This window comes from Lygodium microphyllum, chromosome 9 (assembly GCF_053477565.2).
Source record: "Lygodium microphyllum isolate KBCC chromosome 9, Lygodium_microphyllum_v1.1.10, whole genome shotgun sequence".
Lineage (NCBI taxonomy): Eukaryota > Viridiplantae > Streptophyta > Polypodiopsida > Schizaeales > Lygodiaceae > Lygodium > Lygodium microphyllum.
This window is the reverse complement of record NC_141143.1, coordinates 155,953,757-155,974,533: the sequence shown is the minus strand read 5'-3', so window position 1 is coordinate 155,974,533 and position 20,777 is coordinate 155,953,757. Positions and strand designations below refer to the sequence as shown.

At 38.9% G+C, this 20,777-nt stretch overlaps 1 protein-coding gene across 1 annotated transcript in view; it reads right to left on the bottom strand.

The window, feature by feature from the left end:
- Positions 1 to 10,803: 10,803 nt before the first annotated feature.
- The window catches only part of LOC148031756 (uncharacterized), an 84,689-nt gene continuing 74,715 nt past the window's right edge, over positions 10,804 to 20,777 (bottom strand). Inside the window, exon 5 of the mRNA XM_087685409.1 lies at positions 10,804 to 10,906. Coding sequence (XP_087541535.1) covers positions 10,904 to 10,906 — 3 coding nt within the window. The 3' untranslated portion in view covers positions 10,804 to 10,903. The remainder of the gene's footprint in view (positions 10,907 to 20,777) is intronic.

Sequence of the window (20,777 nt, the reverse complement as noted above, 5' to 3'; positions counted from 1 at the left end):
CAGTCCTGAGATTGTGTATACAGCAAGGGCTGAAGGGGGAAGCACTCGAATCGATCACTGAGAGCCAAGCACTAGTGCCGGGAAGTCTAACAATGATCACAAAGGTTGCCAAGAGTGCCAGGAAGCCGGGATGAGTTGGGAAATGCCAATAACAGGTCAGCCCAGCCCCTAAAAATGCATCACATTTTGTGCTGGCTGTTCCTGCGGGCTTGGGGGTCTTCAATAGTGCTCGGGGGCACTTGGCAATGTCGAAGGGGCTCTGATGCAGCCTTGGAATTGCCAATGAAGGTTCGGAAGCTCGGGGAGGAGGCGGGAGATCAAAACATACCTGTAAATGAAGGTGCCATGGCTACCATTGAAGCTCGGGTTGAAGCTCTTCAAATCCGGGCTGAAAAGAATGTCAAACAAGCTCCAATGCCTTTGCTATGATACCAGTTGAAAGGGAAGTGGAACCTTGGAGGAAGAAGCTTGGTGGTGAGAGCTATGGTGGATGGAGAGCAAGAGCAAGAGCGAGAGTGAAACTCAAAATGGGAAATCCAACAACCATAATGTGTAGCTGGGCCTTCCTTTATTCAAACTGTCACTAAAAGAATAAAGAATAAGTGACTATGGTGGGTACTGTCAGTGTAGTAATACACGAGCAGCTAGGCGGAGGTGCCTTTACCCCCAATAGGTGATGGGCGCCCGCCACCTGCACTGTGCAGTGGTGGGTATTGTCAGTGTAGTAATACACATGTGGCTAGGCAGAGATGCCTTTAGCCCCAACATGTACTTCTAAGTGGAGACAATGTTGGGACAAAAATCCTACTTAGAAGAGCCTTCAAGGAGGTAGCCAATTGTAATCTTGAATTCTATGTACAATACATATACACCAGATTCCCCATTATCAAATCACTAGTAAATGAAATTTGGCCCATCCTTAAAAGGAAGCTAATAAAATTGCACCAAGATCAATGACAATCTATAACAAGGTGTCCAAGAAAGCACTCAAAGCCTAATGGGAGATAAAGAAATCAGCCAACCAAGTTCTCTTGAAAATACAAAGGAAGCACTAAGTGGGTACCTAGAGTTATTGGCAAAGATAAGACAGCTTCAAAGCCTATCAATAAGAAATAAAAAATGGTCCCACCCAAGAAATCTAAGAAACCAAGAGCTTTTCAATGTAAGTATTGACTAATAGCTAGATCAATGCCATGATGGGTCCCTAAAGGCCTTTTGCATGCTCAATATTACTAGGTTGGCAATCAATGGATCTGGTTACATAGACTATCCAAACTTCCTCCTCACCAAAGTCTATTGTAACCTTGACCAAATATTTTTCCAAACCAAAGGGCAAGAAATGTAGATCTATAGATAACTCAAAAGCCACTAGCAAAGCTACTTGAGAAAACTAAAGACCCAACCAAATAAATCAAAAGTGGCAAAAAATCCCATGGCAATCTACAAGGAGAAGATGCAAGATGCATCCAATGTAGAAGTGCTAATGCCCATGACCATTTTGAATCAACCACAAAAATCAATGGTGTCAAAAAAAGAAAAAAAGTAGCCCAAAAGTAGAAGATGGTATATGTAGCAAGCATATGTTGTAATTAAGAGTTTCAAGGTGATTATATCTTTCCATACTAAACATTATCAAAAGAGCATGGAGGAGGCAAATGAGCTAGAACAAAAAGCAATGGGACAAATCAAACATGAATGGTATGCTACTCGAGCTTCAATTGCCCAACTTGAAAGTCATTTGATGAGAAACACTGGGCAAAGACAATCCATAGAGACTTTTAAGTGTGACCCATCATACATGCCCCACTCCCATGCGAGTGTTGCCAACAATGCAAACTTTCCTTTAAATGAGAAACTCCAACAACATCCTTTGCTTGACAAACTACTAATAGAGAAAGAGTTGCATATCATTATGTGACTAGGTCACGTTGACATGATTTTTGATGTAGTCATCTATTTTTCACTCATGTCTTGCCCTCCACACATCATGGACATATATCTACCTTTCTAATACACTCCAAATCTCACTCTTGGGCTACACCCATACATCCTTGACATATATTTATCTCTCTAATATAATCTAGACTTTTTTGAATGACATATTCCATGATCAAATAAACTTGAATATAATGCTCTAATCTTTTGTCCACACAAATATATACCCATTCTTCCTTGTGTACATAAATAAGATCCTGATTGAAAACTTATTATCCATGATACTCATAATGCTAGGAAGCATTGCACATGTGTTGATTGGAGGGATATGAAAATTTTGCATAAGCAAAAATTTAAAGCTATGAATACCTTAATGAACTAGACTTGAAAGAAATCAGGGTGCATCTCAGTGCATTCACAAAAGAAGAATAAGGAAGATATGGATTAAACCCCTAAATCATGAAATACAAGTACTAATGTCCTAACAATTTGAGAAGCCTAGATCATGTGATGGTGGATGGCAACCCAATGGTCAAGAAACTCATGAGAAGTGTAGTCTCTACACTAGATGCACCTCTTAGGAGATGAGATTTACCATTGAATGTGCATAGATTCCTAAAGTCTTATACGATCTCTACCAAGACCAAATTTATGATGGTATAAACATCACAAGGTCTAATGGAGCATCAAGGAAGACTAATAGATATAATTGTAGAAGATGGAGGATAAAGACCAAGAGTAGACCATATGACAAAATACATAAGGCTTTCGAAGTTATTGCAAGTTGGGGATGCCCTCTTTTGCTCAATCTAAATGAATTACTACTTGTAGCCATGAAAGATGAGGACTTGAGACTCAAAGCCTAGATATCCATACCATGTGCTTTGGCTTGTGCCACAAGCCTAATAGAGGACAAAGTAATTGAAACAATTATACAACAAAATCTAAATCAGTATTGGCTAGAGATAATAAATAACACATTTGCAAGACTACATTTCTGATGCATGGAGACAATGCCCTAGAATAAGTAAAAGCGAGTTCAAGAAAATGGATAGAAAAGACACATGAGAGGATGCCATCGTCTAGGTATAGTATGACACAAGAGACCCTTGATTTTTTATGGACCATGCTAGAAAAAGCCAAGACTACTATGCTTATCAAGGGACTACAAAACATGATGGAACCTTATGAAGAGTTAGAGAGCCCCCTCAAGGGATGCCAAGAGGCTATTCTAACAATTAGAGAATCTCTATTGCATAACAAAAAGACCTTGGAGTTAGAGGTTAAGTAGGCATAGGAAAAGAGGGACATATTGGTACAAAAGCTAGTCTTTGAATTTAATTTGAGTGATATTTGAGACATGCTTGCTAAGGAAATAAGATATGGTTACCAGTCACATCAATTTAGAATGGCATGTATCAATCCAAGATGCCATCAAGCTAGCAGAGGGGAGGGGAATGTGGAGATCCTTAAGAAGACATTCATTATGACAAAAGCAAGTATCAAATATAACTATTAAAGCTCAAAATTAGGTATTCCAAAGAATACATGATATCACTTGTAAAGACACTGGCTACACTAATAGGGGAGCTCAAAGACACGCACTTTATACTAGTAGCCACATCAAGAGAGCCTTCCACCTCAAGTCCTAGACCAAAAGACCCAAAAGGGGAACTAAGTGTGACACAATATTTGTGTGATGACTTCTCCACCACCAATATATGATGATCATTGGGACTTGGAAACAAAAGGCTAGTTATAAAGCAAACTGAAGAGTATCCTAGTTAAGAGCCACTTTAGAAATACCAGAATTTGATCTAAACATCCAACATGGGTGTGATATTTCAATTGAGGTACTAGTAGCATAAAATTGAGAGTTTATAGTTCCCATTGAGGAGTTCCTATTAGTGCAAGTCAAGGCCAATGTTTTTATTGCCTTTGACTTCATCATCCCTTAGAACTTGAGGACAATATTGCCTATCTTTACTATCAATATGCTCATCCCTATAAGCACATTCATAGCTTTTCATTGAATCAATAAGAAGGCTTTCATCTAACCTTACATGGACAACAAATCTTGGAGAGAAAAATATGTAGTGAGACTAACAACAATGCTTGGTTATAGGACTACTATAATGGTGGAGAGAGTGGATTTGACATGCTACCCTTCCTTGATGTGGCATGGAGCTTCATAAGTGCTTAAGAGGTATGGAAGATACAACTTCTTAAAAATCCCTAACATCAACACCAAATATCTAAAGCGAGCTTTTAGTGAATCAATAGGCAAGCTTTTGTTTTAGCTTACAGGGACAACAAGTCTTAGAGGGCTTGACTTTTTTTTTTGCAATATAGCTCTATTAACTACATAAGAGATAGTGCTTGTCATAACTTTTTAATATGCCCTCTTCCTTCTTTGAATTTCCTTATGTGCTTATTGAATAGTCTTCTTCCTTGTTTTGATTTCCTTCTATACTTCCTTTTGCACTTTGAACATTATTTCCTTGACTTTGTCTTCAATATTCTTATTGGTTACAGCCACCTTTGTTGCTAGCTTTCCTTCTAGTTTCACAAAGCACATAAGCACTTTGGTAAGCGAGTCTTTCAAAACCACATTCCCTATTTCCATGTTGCAAACTTGTTGATGTGGATATTCCTCCCATGGTTTCAGCTCTTGATTTGGCTTGGGTGGGGATGCTAAGACCATCTAGAAAGTCTTTGGAAACATCTTACTATTAGGGAAAAAGCTAAAGTGGTCTAACCCTCACCCCTCAGGTGCTACCCCATAGGGAGAGGTCAAAACTAATCATCTCATCCTTGCACACAACACACACACGCGCGCGCGTGCTCGCACACACGAGAGAGAGAGAGAGAGAGAGAGAGAGAGAGAGAGAGAGAGAGAGAGAGAGAGAGTTATATTAACGTCTTCTAAAGACCAAAACTGGCCTATGAGACAAACTGTGATACAACTGATGAGGTCCAGCTATCCAAAATAAAAGTGCTGAATGAAAAGCTAAAAACTGGAAACTGAAAATACGGTGCTGTGAGTGTGATAAGTGCCGTGTATGTGTATGTGCGTATGTAGCTCTGGTACTCCAGATAATGGCTACAAAAGGGGAACAAATGTCGGCTGTGATAGGGGAACAACTGTCGGCTGTGATAAAGTGGTGCGATGTGTATATGTAACAGATGTAGGGAGATATACTATCCTGGGATGTAGTAGCAGTCGTCGAAGTCGCTAATAGCAGGTGATCCCTCCTGGATGCAGGATGTGGTACATCGGCGGTGGAGAAAGAGCAAACTGGAGATCTGAGATCCAATGTGTCGAGTGTTGTCGGATCTCAGTCTGCTGTCGATGTAGATCAAGAATCCTTCGGATCTCCTGTCGGTGTGGCTGTGGGGTCCGAAACCCACGGATCCTCATGCGGTGTCGGGTATGCTGGTCCTCAGCCTGCTGTAGTGTGAGCCCAGAGGTCTGGATGGAGGCTGGTACAGTAGCTCTCACTCTGTCTGTCTGAAAGAACTGTGTAATAGTCGTCTGGATGGGCCCCTCTCTGATTGGAACCCACTGTGTGCTCTGCTCTCTGATGTGCCATGCCTCTCCCACAAAACGGCCAAATGATCTCTGATCCATATCAGTCATACATCCCTGAAGTGAGCTGCTCAATGTGTATCTAGATCTCAACTCTGAGTATGCCGGGCATCTGAGAACAAAATGCTCCTCACTCTCCACCTCTGATCTGCAAAGGGGGCATATCCTCTCCTCCCGTGGGATGCCACTGGCTCTGCCACTCTCAATCATAAGCTGATGTGATGATACCCTGAGCTGTCCAATAAGAACTCTCAATCGATGTGGCATATAGATCTACATATATCTCGGAATCTCTATGAATCCCTGCTCTGATATGCTCAAGAACTGTGTATAATAATGTGCCATCTTCGATGGCAGTGGCTATGCAGGGCTGACCCATGTCCTCTGTATATAAATATGCCATATCTCCTGTCTGATGACTCTGTTCCTCTCAGAGAGAGAGAGGGTGTAAGTGGGAGCCTGAGTATCATATAGAAGAGGTGGGAGTCTATCAATGTCCAGCCCATGTCTGTCAAACCAAGCTCTAGTCTGTGCATACCATGATGTGGTATCCCCCGCTCGAGCCATCTCCTGAGATGCCATATATGCTCTGTATGCAATGCGATCTCTGTCCATATCCTGAAATCTGTGTAGGAAGCAGACTGTCTGAAATAATGCCTCGACTAGCATGGGCGGTGTGGCAAGCTCTGCTCGCACAATGTCATGTGGGACTGAGGCCTTGCTGCGAATCAATCTTGATATCATGATCACCTGAGGTCTCTCCATCAATGTCCATACATAATCGGCAAGGCCTGGCCCCCATATAGCTGCTCCATACATCAGTGCTAGAGTGACTAGAGTATCAAAGAGCCACCCCTTGGTGCGGGGCTCCTGGAAATGTGCCTGATGACACTGTCGCTCCATAAGAGCCAATGCTGAGTATCCTCTAGTGAGGCGGTCACGAGCTGCCTGTGTCATCGAGAAAATCCCTGAAGCTGCTGTAAAGGTGACTCCCAAATATACATATGATCCAGTGACCTCAATACTCCCTCCTGCTGCCATGAAAATACTCTGTCTGCGTATCTGAGCTGATGTATGGAATATAAGAACCTTGGTTTTACCATGGTTCACTGTCATGCCTCTCTGTATGCAAAAATCATCCAATGCTAATAAATGCTGCTGTAATCCCAGAGCTGAATATGAGACCAACACAATGTCATCTGCATATAGTAAGATATGAACTGTGGCTCCACTAAGATCTATACCTCCACCAGCTCGCTGTTGAATAAACTCTGCTATCTCATCAATGTATAGCCCAAATAGAGTCGGTGAGAGTGGGCATCCTTGTTTCACACCAATGGTGCTCACAAGGGGATCTGATATACCTCCCGGACATCTGACTCTGCCAGTAACCCGCTCATATAGTGCATAAATACCCCACATCATGTCATCATCCACCCCCAGATCAAGTAGGCGTCTGAAAAGCCTCTCTCTCGGAACCGTGTCAAAGGCTTTGCGGAAATCCACAAAGCAACAATACAATCTCTGTTTCTTCACTCGTGTCTGGTCGATTAGACAACGGAGAGTGAAGATGTGGTCTATGGTAGAAAATGCCCGTTTGAACCCTGCCTGTCCGGGTGCGCGCATGCACTCTCTCTCTGCCAGCGTGCTGAGCTCCTCCTCCATCACTGTGCCATAAAGTTTGGCCAAAACTGGCCCAATCATGATGGTCCTATATGTGTTAGGATCCATAGGATCCCCTGACTTGTGGATAGGTACAATGGTGTGCTCTGTCCACGAGTCAGGGAACCCCTCAGACAATGCACGGTTGAAGATGTGAGCAATGAGTGGAGCCAATGTGTCTCTGCCATATATAATATGCTCTGCCTGAAGATCAAACTGGTCTCGAGCGCGGCCATGCTGTAGCCGTGAGATAGCATGTTTCACCATACGTGGTGAACAAGGATGAAATACCCGGTCTCGGTGTACATGGTGTGGGTATCAGCGGCTGTGCGGGTACATGATATAAACTCTGTGCGTATCCATGCCATACTACAGGGTCATGTATCGGTGTGGGTGAGCGTTTACTATAACAAGAGACAAAGGAGGATGCTTAAGGAGAGGAAATGCAAGAAGGAAAAAATGCAAGTTGTGAGGAATAGGCTATGAACTATTTGTTTGACAAGTGTACGAATAGGTTTGACTAGGACTACTAGACTATTGGATGGGATGGGATACTATGATGGGACAAAGGGAGAAGGTACTTCACACACACACACACACACACACACACACACACGCATGCACACACGCACACATGCACACAAAGGCAAAGCCTTGTCTCATTGCTCTTCTTCTTCTTCTTCTTCTTCTTCTTCTTCTTCTTCTTCTTCTTCTTCTTTCATACCACACGGGGCTTTAGGCATCCACTGCTACTACTACGAGGAAAAGAGAGTGAGAGAGCAAGGAAAGTGAAGGAGAAGCTTCCTTTATCTCTTTTCTGCTCTCTTCGTGGCATTGGAGATGAATAGATCACTAGCTTTAAACCTTGAGGAGGATAGATTCAAATCATTAAACCATCAAGCTTACTTTCAGAGCAAGATTACAATGAGAAGTGTAAGATTGGTGAGTCTAGTATAACCTTTGAGATATTTGTGCTTGGTCTCATTAATAGGAATTGAGTGGAGAGGCATAGATAGTTTATAGTTAGAATACAAGCTAGCTAAGTGAAATGTATCCAACTAAGTCCATCTAGGGCATGTAAGCACAATATTTGGCATGTTCTTATAGCATTTTAGAAAGCTTTATTATTGCATTTGTGCTCATCATTAAACACAATTAATGTAGTCCAAGATATTAAATCTCATTTTGAAAGCTTGTTGACACTTTCTTGTGCTTTACAAGTGCATCACCATTAGCATACATGCTTATTGCATTTACTAGCATAATATTATGATGCCTTAACCTATAGAACTTGGCATCTACCTCTTTACTCTTATGTATTGCTTCTCATTTACCACAAGCTTCAAAATTCAAGTAGAAGTAATTGAATTTGGTTTTTAAAGGTGCTCTTCTCCTCTTCTTTATGTTCCTTTGGGCACAATTCATCTTTTATCAAAAGTGAGCCACCTTCATCTGTGCTTCCTCTTTGAATTTGATAAAGTGATTTGATAGGATGGTGTTTTGCAGACTCATCCCATGTAAGAGAATTCTTCATGTCATTTGCCAAATCATAAGTAGTGTAAGAAAGGAAATACACAACTTTCAAGCACTACTTTCCATTGAAGTTACCAAGTACATATGGTGGCCAATTCCTCCAAAATGATGACTTTGTCCTTTTGAAAGGTGGCCAGTTAGGACCATATGTAGATATTTAGAGAACATAAGACAAGGGAACATAATAGAGTATAATAAATTAATAAAAGCGAGTGATGAGTAAATAATAGGAAGAAAAAAAAACTCTGATTATTGTAGATGATTACAAGAGATAGCTAAAGCTTTCCAGTTGGGCACTTTGATAGCATATATGAAACAAGGGAGAAACTTAGAAAAAGAGCTAGAAGCTATTATGCTAAATAGGGCATTGCATGCATGCATTTTCAAGGATGCAAGCAAAACTGACATTGAATCTGTATTCCTTAAGTCCATGAATCACATATAGTATTTATTATAATGGCCCTCCTACCTAACCCCCTCCCCCCTCTTGGATGCTCCACAAAGTGGAACTCTCCCGCCCTCTACACCTCCCCTAATAAAATGTATTGGGGAAAGTTGCGCCATGCAAGCCCTCCTCGAAAAAAGAATCCATGTAGTAATGACTATACACATGCATTTAGCCAAGCTAGTAAGGTGCTAACCCCCTCTAGGGTTTATTTGTAGCTATTCTACTATAGTTAGGCACCATTTGGTATTGAAACTGGAAAATATTAGACAAATGAGCTATTGAAATTGCCTTATCTTCGTATAGGGGGATCATTACCTACATAGTGCAACATAGATATCCAATACTCCCCCTCAATCGTTTACAAAAGGAGACTTGTCCTTCTCCACAATGAATGTGGGCATCATTGGGGATTAGCCAATCCATCCCGAGCAAGCACTCATGGACTCCTAGACCCATTACCCTGAATTTAACATTTGTGGGCTCATCTCTGAGTAGGAATTCCACCTTAGCAGTTTGTTTAGTGCAAGTGATTTCTTGCCCATTTGCTAGTTCAATAAGCAAGGCAGGTGGAGCTATAGTGGCTATTCCTAACCTTTTAGCACAAGCTGGTGAAATGAAGGAATGAGTGCTGCCATAGTCAATCAGAGTTTTGAATTTCTTTTCTGCATCTTGGAAACTGCACTGTTTCAAGAAAGTGCTATCAATGGCCTGGCAAGGCTGTAAGGACTTCGTTTTACAGCTGGGCATCCGATGGACCTTTCCTGCAGAATGGCATTCGCAGTCACTGTCTTTATAACTTTATACCTTAATGTCACTGAAGGCCTATCGGAAGCCAATCCCGATGGATTGACTTCATAAGAGTCGTAGCAGCTAGTCAAGCGGGAGCAGCAACGCACGTGCATGCCTTTTATCGGATGAAGCCATGACAGACTCTTCACAATGCTTGACTATGCCACATCTTCATAAAATATTAAAATAAATTGGAATATGGTCAAATGAAAATTTCATAATTCAAGCATAAGGAAGTGTAGTCCTACAAAACAAAACAAGGACAAGGAAATGTAGTCCTACATAACGAGTCCTAGACCAAAGGTCATGCTCAAAGTATAGGAATTTGCTTATTGAAATTGTTACTTAGCAACTAGTGCATTTTTTAGAACTAGCAATCCATACAAAAAATCATGCTCATAGCACAACCACATTGTTGACATTCTAAGCCATTAGCTATGATATTGCTTCAAGTGGAATAATTAAATGTAACAATCCAATATATGTTTGTGCTCATAGAACTACAATAGTGACATGGATATTGTTAATGAATAAATTGATATCTTATTACACTTGCAAAAACATTAAAAATGCATAAATTCAATAGCAAGATATTATTCCTAATCTTGCCAAAGTAGCATTTGGACAATTGTATTCTCAAACATAATCTCCAAAAAAGAAAAGTTCAATTGTATTCTTGCCTTTGTTTAACAAAACTCCAATACAATTGCACCAAGTAAAGAATCCCAAAATACTTAGATTTTATACATGTTAGTTAAACCAACTATAGAAATAATGGTAAATTGAAAAAATTTAAAATTTAATATCATGCTTATCAATAGAACTTCAAGAAGCTCTAATAAAGTTACTTAGACAAATAACAAAATTCACATCGCCTTGGAAAAGGAAAGCTTATCACATTGTCTCTCCTTCTCTCTCGATACATAAGATAGGAGTCTTCATGTCTTTCACTGAAAAAAAAAATAATTAAATTGGTTAGCATAAGTTTTTCAATCCTTGAATTCTCATTATGCAACGTATCTTTGCTAAGGCTACATAACATAAGGTAATGGCTCACATGAGAACAAGTTTCAAGTGCCAAATTATAATAAGTTAAAAAATCATGTTGCATTGAAAAGGAAAGGTATGTCACATGATACAAATGGATGCATGTGATATATCTCATAAGTGGCATTACAATCAAACCACAATTCTACTAACAAACCCACTGGACATCTTTACTAGGGCTACTTTTAACTTACATATATTTCATTTCTTTAAGTTTATTTAGAATTTGAAATAGCTCACACCAAAGAGGTATTTGAGAATAGTCATTGATAGTGAATTAGAGTCCATAATTTAGTTATTCTTCAGTCAAAACGTCATTTATGAGATAGGAAAACTCCTCAAATAATGGTATTTGGACTCCATGAGAAAATATGCTATAACCTCTAATAGACTGATCAAAAAGAGTATTTTATATGCTATAGACACATATAAGTGTATTTCTCTTAGATACCTTTTGGTTGATTTGGATATTGGATGGCCATCTACCATCATCGTCTTCACTAACAATTAGAGAAGATTGGTGATAACATGGAATCCAATGGTCCATGCACATGTTACATAATGATAATGCACATTGAGGTACATGATCATCATGCCACGGAGAGACTCTTTGCAAGAGAGATCGTCTTGGCCTATATGTCGGCACAAGACCAACTTGCAGATCTTTTGATAAAGGCTTTGCCTTGTGAGAAGTTTGAAGCTTTTTGAAATGCTTTTGGCTTACTCTCCTTTTTGGATCGATCATAGTCCTTCGATCTTAGGTCTTCCCTCTACACGAGTGTCTACTCTTGTTTATCACATCAGTCCAAGAGAGAATTTATTGCCATATTTTGATATTCATACATGTGTGCACGCTTAGGACCATCAAGGCACTTTTTTCCTCTCTAGGACATTTTAAAGGACATTTTTTCTCCCCCAATTGTGTTGTGAGCTCTTAAGCATTTTGTTCTCAAAGTTGTACATGTGCATTCTTACCACCCTAAATCCAATCTCTCACACACGCACACACACACACACACACACACACACACACACACACACACACACACACACACACACACACACACACACACACACACACACAGAGTATGTGCATGCATCGTAGCTATGAAATCTGCCTTGTATTCACCTTTACAACTTGAAGTGGCCATAGTTGATTGACTCTTGCTTAACCACAATATGCATGAGTTGCTAAGCATGAAGCAAACACCACTTGTGGATACATGTGTCTCATAACTAGTGTAGTAAAAATGCAAAACAACATGTAAAGATGGTGGTACTAATCCCCTCTTGGGATAAAATAACCAAAGCTCTTGAGGATCACTCAAGTGATGAAAGATATGCTTCACTGCCTTGCCATACTTGGCGCTTGGGATATTCATAAACATCCTCATCTATGAGACTTCAAATTGAACACCAAGCCTCATAATATATACATAAATCAAGTTCCAATAGCTTAGTGTCTAGCATCATGAAGATGCAACTTCAAACCTATTTCCATAGAAGTAGCAAGAGTTTTGTAATCCTAAAGACCAAATCTCTACAATAATGTTTCAGCATACTTTGTTTGACACAAAGCAATATCTCCATCACAATCCTTGAGCTGAATGCCCAAATAAGAATGCAATAGACCCAAATTTGAGATGTCAAAGTGTTGAATTCAACTTAGCCTTACAATCACCAATGTGTCACTAGGACCAATGAGTTGGTTCATCGATATAAACCATAATGATTAGAGGCATATCACTCTCATGCTTGACATAAAAGGTTTTGAAAACCCTATGCAATCAAGTATGCTTATATCTTCTGATACCAAGCTTGAGGTGCTTGCTTTAGTCTATAAAATGCAATTTTAAATCTATATACTTTGTTTTTCTACCCCTTTTGAAAAAACCATAGGCTCGAAATCATATACTTTCTCATGTAAATTACCATTTTAGAAATGTGGTTTTGATATCCAATTCATACATATTTTAACCATTCTAAGTCTTCAATGCACAAATACTAGAAATTGTTATCATATGACAAGTGGGAGAAAAGATATCATCAAAGTCAATGTCCTCATGTTGAGCATTACCCTTTGTCACAAATCTAGCCCTATAGTAATTGACAATACCATCTAGCTGATGCTGGAACCTGTAAATCCACTTTGTACTAATGGCTTTTCTACAACGAGGAAAGACAAATAAGAACCAAGTACCATTATTGATGATAGCATCATATTGAGGTTATGTAGCAGCAATACAATTTTTTGTTTTTTTCCTCTTCAAAAGAAGTAGGATCATCCTCACCACACAAACTAGAAACAACCTAATGTATAAGAGGCACTATGTGAACAAGAAGAAGTATGGGTAGACAAGTTTGACCTCATTCTTCTTGATGTTTTCCACTGTTTTCTTTCCTTTGTCTTTATTCTTACTCTTATGGTGCTTTCTTTCTTCCTCCTCCTCGGAATTAGACTCTATATTATTGCAGGATTTTGCTTCCACGTTAGAATCAGAAGTTGATTCACTACTCATCATTTTGATGTTTTGCGATGGACTTGTCAGGTTTCTTCCCTTTTCTTGACTTTTCTTTTGATAGGAAATGCTCTAACATGAGTGCTTTCTTATAAAATGGGCCAATGTTGCTATGGGATAGATCATCGAAAGTGAATGCTTTCCAAATAGGTTTATTGAAACCTTGAACATATAGGGTATTCAACATTTCATCTTTTGGCTAGACATTTGGATCAATGCAACTATTCAATATTGTGAGCTTGGTGGTGTATCCCTGGACTAATCTATCACTTTGCTTCAGGTCGCGGAGTCTTTCAAGTTTTTGGGCATACGTTCAATCTAGTTGGAATCAGATATGGAAGACATTTAGTGCTTCATTCCATGATGGCTAGCCATGTTCTCCCACTACCCATGTTGCAAGCTTTTTCCACATCGAGGATTTAAATACGACAACTTTGTGGGCTTAATGGACCTCACTAGGGTAATTGAGTGTGCATGTCACATCAAAATATTTGATAAAAGCATCCAGATCTTCATTGGAAGATCCAAAGAACTTTGGGAGGAATATGCTAGGTTGGTGTTCCATTGGGATCAAAAGGATAGGTGGAGCTGTGACAGTTGATGGAACACCTATCAGTTTGAGAAAATCTAGGAAATGACTCATTAGGTTTAATGGCATAATGGGGAAAAAGATAGAAATGCCAGGTTTGCTCCCAATCGGAGGAGTGGAATGCAAATGATACTTCTAGAATGGCAACCACTAGAGTCACTCAAGTGCATTTAGTCTCATGCATCTTAAACTCAAAAACCTTATATACCTAATCATCCATTGTCCTTCTTCATTGGAACAAAACTTCTATTCTTATTTTTCAATATACATTGCTTTAGCAAAGAATTAGGTATTTGGAAGGTTGGAAGAGCTTCCTTCACGTACTTACAAAATAGGTTTCATTCCCATTTTTGCGATCGTATTCCATGAAAAGGAATAAATCCAAAAGCTTTAGTTCTGAAGATCTTTGCAACCTTGGAGATATAACTTTTCAATGTGCATATATCTAAATGTGAACACAAGTATATATAGTATATATAATTTTGGTAGGGCTCTTCATTATTTAAAATAAGGTGCATATCTTCTAATGTTTAGGATTTGGAAATAGGAGTCTATCTTGCTTAATGTGAAATTTCGGTCTTGTTTTTTCTATGTATAAATTTGATCAAAGAACTTTGAGGCCTTATATTGCAACTTGACTCATTGATAAAGAAGAGTGAAATGCATGTGAGATAAACTGTTGCCTCTTGGTTAGAAGTACTTGTATAATTTGATGTGAGCATAGGTGTAGCCTCAATATAAGTGTAAGTATTAAATCATGAAACAATATCCATTGCTTGTGGTCTATACCACTACCTCTAGGCTTAGCCATTCATTAGATATGTTTGAATTGGGAGGGATGTAGATTAGATCTTAACCAAGAAGGAAGCATGCATGTCCAAATAAACCATAAATCCATGTTTGTTAAATGGCCCATAAGTAGACTTGGTGTACATCTATCTAACAAGGTATTGTCACATAGAACAACCAGATATTTTTGATATCCTTCCCTAAGGCCAAGAGAGAAAAGGACATGTAGGAACATGGATCTAGGGGTGTGTAAATGTGTGTCTATGTGTAGGCCTCATGCTCTGACTTATCTTAAATGTTCCTTCAAAATGTGATGCTAGTAACCTACATGTAAATTTAACTTAATGAACAAGGGGACTCAACAAGCCCTTTTTCCATTAGGGGTACATGTCCTATATGCACTCCCAAATTCTTTTCATACCTCATGAAGTAACCATTTGATGTAGGAATTGGTTGAAAATTTATTATAGGAAATGGTGAAATAAACGATCTATGCATCAAGTCTTAGTCTTCAATACCTAATAGTAGTGGATCTATTCAAGTTATACTTTTATGACAGCAACCCTCCCACGGCAGGAAATGAACATGAAACCAAGGTAGAAGCGTGCAAAATCTATGCACATGGCTGAGCCATTAATCTCAAAACTGAAAAGAAACCATAAATCTTCCACTTAATAATGAACTGATTCGTTATCTTCATCATCTTCATCCATAGCTTCAACCATTATACAAGAACAAAAGGAAAAATAAGAATTTCTGCACAAAAGACAGAGGAGAGAGGAGAGAGAACAACTTTTTGCACCACCAAAAAGAGAATATGCAATTGGACAAGAGAGGGAAGGGAAAGAGGCACATAACCACTCGTGCACTCCACCCCACCTCTTCCCCAAAAAGCACACCCCTTCGTATTTTATTATTTCTTTGAAACTTTGATACATTTGATATCATAAGACCTTTGGCCTTTAACTTTGAGTATTCCTACCCTTCACAAATGCATGCACGTAACACTTTTATGTATACCATTTATTTATGATGGATGTGGATGTGGATGTGGCCCCCTCATGTAAGTGTGTACTTTAGTGATTTTGGAACAATGTAAATGTTATCCCCTTTACAAAAGATAAAATTGTTATATGTGCATGGACATTTTTGTGCCTTGTTTTTATGCTTCTTTGAGTGTCATCATTTTATGTCAAAAATAGTCCAATAGAAGTACATAACGACTATGTAGTTTCTGGAAACTTCAATATTGCTTGTTTTTTAAAATGATACAAGATAAGGCTACCCAAAAGACTTGGATTCATTTCACAAAACAATTGATAAACAATTTAAAGAGATTGATAAACAAGGAATAGAAACACGATTATCATACAAGAATATGAATGAAAGAGATTGATACAAAAGAATGTCAAATATCATGAATAGAGTTGGGGTTGAATGAATTGGTACCCCTTTCTTCTTGCAAAGAAAAAAGACCTCTAATCATAGAGTTATCTCACACCAACAAACCCAAAAAGACACTCTGCCAGAATCAAACATGTTTTAGAGTGGTTCTTGGTGAATATTTTTTCTTGTGAATCGCTATTAATATCCAAAGATAAAAGACTACAAAATTTAAAAAGGGCATGAATTCATATGCACTTGGTAACAACACACATATAACATCTTCAATAATTAGAGAGTGTACTTAAACTAGATATAAGAATTTAAACGGCCCTTGAGAAAACAATAGTCTTCCATTTGCAAATTTGAATAAGTTCATTCTCTCAAAAATGTATAAGCTTTGTAGAGACCAACAAGCAACATGTTAGAAACTCAAAACCATGAAAGAGTTCTCCTAGAACCAAGAATACTCAACTATTTTCCACATTAAACAAGATAAAAAAGAACCAATAAATCTTGAGTCCTACTAAGGATTAACATAATAAATGTTTGAGGCTTTTTATGCCAAAATACTTCTTAAAAAATTTTGTATTATGGCATAGAAAAATGAAGGAGATTAAAAGTTAGTAACTAGAATCCCCCAAGTGCTTAATATCTTAGAAAGCATGCATTAAGGTACTATACAATTTTTCTTTATTTTGTGTAAAGTTGTAGGCCTTACTTAAATGCGATGATATACAAGCAACTAGGTTAAGACATGTTTTGAAGTATGTCTAATTATTGTTGCAAAAAAAAAATCCCATCGTTTGCAAATCTAGAACAAGGTGAGAAAATGATCCTAATACTCATTAACATTTGCAATAAATATACATGGGCTTAGGGCCTATAAGAACCTACATGATCTGTCTTGCAACAATATTATGTTACAGTCTCCAAACATGGTGTAGTGTAATGCGTAGAATGATTAGGTCATTGTAAGATTGTCACTGATGCTTGAAACCAAGTTGAGAATTGAAGACGCAAGGAATCCTCATTTGATGGATTGGAAGAATAAATAGTTTAGAATGATACTCATAGAATTTATTATTGTCTCCATATTGATGAAGCTCTTAATCTATAGACTCTAGCTTTTGGTAGACTTTTTTTACTTATTGATCAATTATAAAGACTATAACCTAATTGACATTGGTTGAAAATTGATCATGATGTTTAATCATGGTGATTATAAAATTCTCTGAGCTTAATAATATCCGCCAAGGTTTTCTAATGGACTAGTGGCTTGTGATCATGTAGATCAAACTGCTTTGATCTGGGATGGAGGTATGGGAAAACCATTGTGGAGCTGTGATGTTGATTTCCTTTTAGTTTGCACTTACTAGGGGTTACCACATGGCCTACAAGTCCTTACATTCATGTAAACAGCCTTAATAGGAAAGCACCCTCTACATGACATAGAGGTTGAGGATGGCACAATATGTAGAAGGCCTAAAAGGAGGTGTCTAGAGGTGATACAGAGCTGAATTACCCAATAGTCCACAAAAAGGAAAACAAACTCCAAAGTTGTCCAATATGAAAGCAAAGGGAAAACGGAAGATTTCTCCTAGAAAAATGGCAAGGATACCTTTGGTCATTGACAAGAACTACTATGAGGTTCTCACATCTCACAAGCACAATGACAGGGCTTTGGATTGTGCTCTTCTTATTTCAAGAGCTTCAACCTACCTTAGTGTTAATATCTCTCATGTAGCTAGCTATGCTCTCCCTCATTAACCATACACTTCCCTTTTAATCCTCAAAAGTAAGAATGTAAGATAAATTACGAGTTCATGTGAACTCACCTTCTTATCAAAAGCATTATAGTCAAGACTCAACACGTTCAAAAATGGCTCCATGATTTAAATGGTGCACCCTTGAGTGGAATCACTACTCCTAGCCTTCATGCTGTTCCACAAAAGCTCCATGGTGAGATGAATGGAAAGAGGAAGAAGAAAGAGAAGGTGGAGATGAAGAAGAGATTCTCCCATTGGTCTCTCACTCTTCCCCTCCCTCCTCCCCCCCTACCACACACACACACATACTCTCTCTCTCTCTCTCTCTCTCTCTCTCTCTCTCTCTCTCTCTCTCTCTCTCTCTCTCTCTCTCTCTCTCTCTCTCTCTCTCTCTCTCTACAAGTACAAAAGTGGATAGCTAGAAGCAAGAGAGATAGCTCTCTCGCAAAATTATGTACACAAGAGTGAGCTCTTTGATTAACTTTTGGGTTTTATACATAGGGTTAGGGTCAAGATTCCACCAAAACTTGGGAACCCTACCCTCGTTTTGGCCCTTTTATCAATCCCTCTTTGATTGTGCATGCACCTTTGGTTAATTGGATCTTCTCTCGCTAGAGTAAATATAATCTCTATGCCCATAATCTCGCATCCATTGTAGGGCACTAACCTAGCTAGAAAATATGTTACAATTTGCATAGGAGTGTGGATCTCTTTCAAAAAATGTGATTGCAATCATATCATCCTTAGAAAACGACAAGTGCCCAAAAACAATCTTGATAAGGCCAAAAAAGTTACTACGTCCTTGAAGCAACTTCCATCATTTGTTCCTTTATCTTTCTAGTTCTACAAATTCTTGTTGGAGGAGTGATAGTGGGCCAAGGTGTAGAGGTCAGAACTATCTTCATTGCTCTAGTAGTTGGTGATGATTTAAAGAAGAGGGTGATGTCTTCAAAGGCATGGCCATCAATGTTGATTGATTATCTTCATGATCTTCGATGTACTTCTCCTTAGTGAGTAGTCCCTAGGGTGTGTCTACCTTATAGTTCCATGAAGAATATGCTTATGCGTATGTAAGTGGGAGATGGGTCAAACTCCAAGCAAGCCAAGAGTGTTGTCCCACACTTGAGGAACCTATTGGTGCAGAATGGAAAGTGTGGTGCAATGCTAAGGGTGATAGGTCTACCAAGCAAGCCCATAATGTCTTGCCCGTAGAATATTACCCGTAGGCCCTAATATTCTAAAGTGGAGAATAGAGCTAGGGGATTAGAGATGGAGTCATCTGATAAAGGCCATTGCACATACTTGGAGGACCTCTAGGTGTGGTGAGCGTGCATATACTTATTCTGCATTGGAGCTTTTGCTCTCTTTTTTTCTCCCTTGTTAAAAAATACGCTTTTATTGCTTTTCTTTTCTTGAGCAAGGAGGAGGAGTGGTCTCACCCACTCTATGCAGTCTTTGCTCATAAGATAGCTCTTCACATGTCACCAAAGATGTGCTAGGCAAGAACAAGTGGTTACAACTAGTGAACCAATTCGCATTCATGACTTCCAATAGGTTGAAATATTAGCATAGAGAATGTGCCTTAACCATGGCATATTTTTTGATACATGCATTTATATCAAAGAATAAGAAATGGTAGCCTTCCTCTTCTAGTGCTCTCCTTTGATTCTATAAAGTAAGAAGCATCCTAAGATAATTACATGTGGTGATGAAGGTTGGGTTTGGACACTCTCAAAATCCTATCACAAAGTGCTTGATGTAGGGAGTCAAGTCTCACTCCTAAAACTTGAGGCTATTCTTCTCTCTTTGAGCATTGACATCGAAGATGAGGGGGAAGTCAAAGAGATCATAGATTTTAGGGTCATAGTGCACCCCATACGTTTGTGGGTAAGGCACGTGAGTTGGGTCTCCTCTTTCCAAGGCCATGGCACTACAAAAAGTGACCCAATCCTCATTGTTTGAATCCAAAATATTCTTCCTCCATACAATCTGCACTTCATTTTTGTACATTGTTTTAGGTACCTCTAAGACCTTGCTTGCCAACAGTCTTTCGGTTCTTGCTACTACACTCCTAGATTTTGTATTTTGTGGTCAAGCCATCTTTTCCCTAATGGTACTCCTAGTTACTTTTTGCACCATATCTAGGGAAAACACCATTCTAAGTCTTTGTGGGGGTTGAACATGAAGTCCATGGGTACATTCTATTACCCCCACTTTTCTAATGTCAAGATTTCACTTTCCCAATAAATGAGGGCAGATTCCTTGCTCTTAAATAATGGCATATTTGGTAGGGATGAGGTAACAAATTCAACCTTGACATTTTCTAGCCTTTCTCTCCTCTTTTTCTTAGAATATTTGCTTGTCTTCGAAGAGATATGCCCATCAAGCATGTTTTCCATGGGTATTGGTTCTTAGAGTGCTCATTCTAGGGTGCCCACTAGGTCCCATTCCTCTACATCAAGATGTGGTGGTGATGCCAACGGCTCTTCTTGACTAATGGTGCTAATTTTCTTCAGATCTTCACTTGAGAGACCTAGCTCCCTAAACTATAGTACATTGTCTTGTCTTGTAACTTTGTAATTAGGTTTATAATCAAGCTAAAGTAGCATTCTCAAACTTCTCTTCTTTCTTAAACTTAGATGGCCCAAGAAGTGGTCTCCACATGCAACAATAATAAAATAATAAACTTGGACAAATACGAAACATGCTTTAGCATATCAAATTT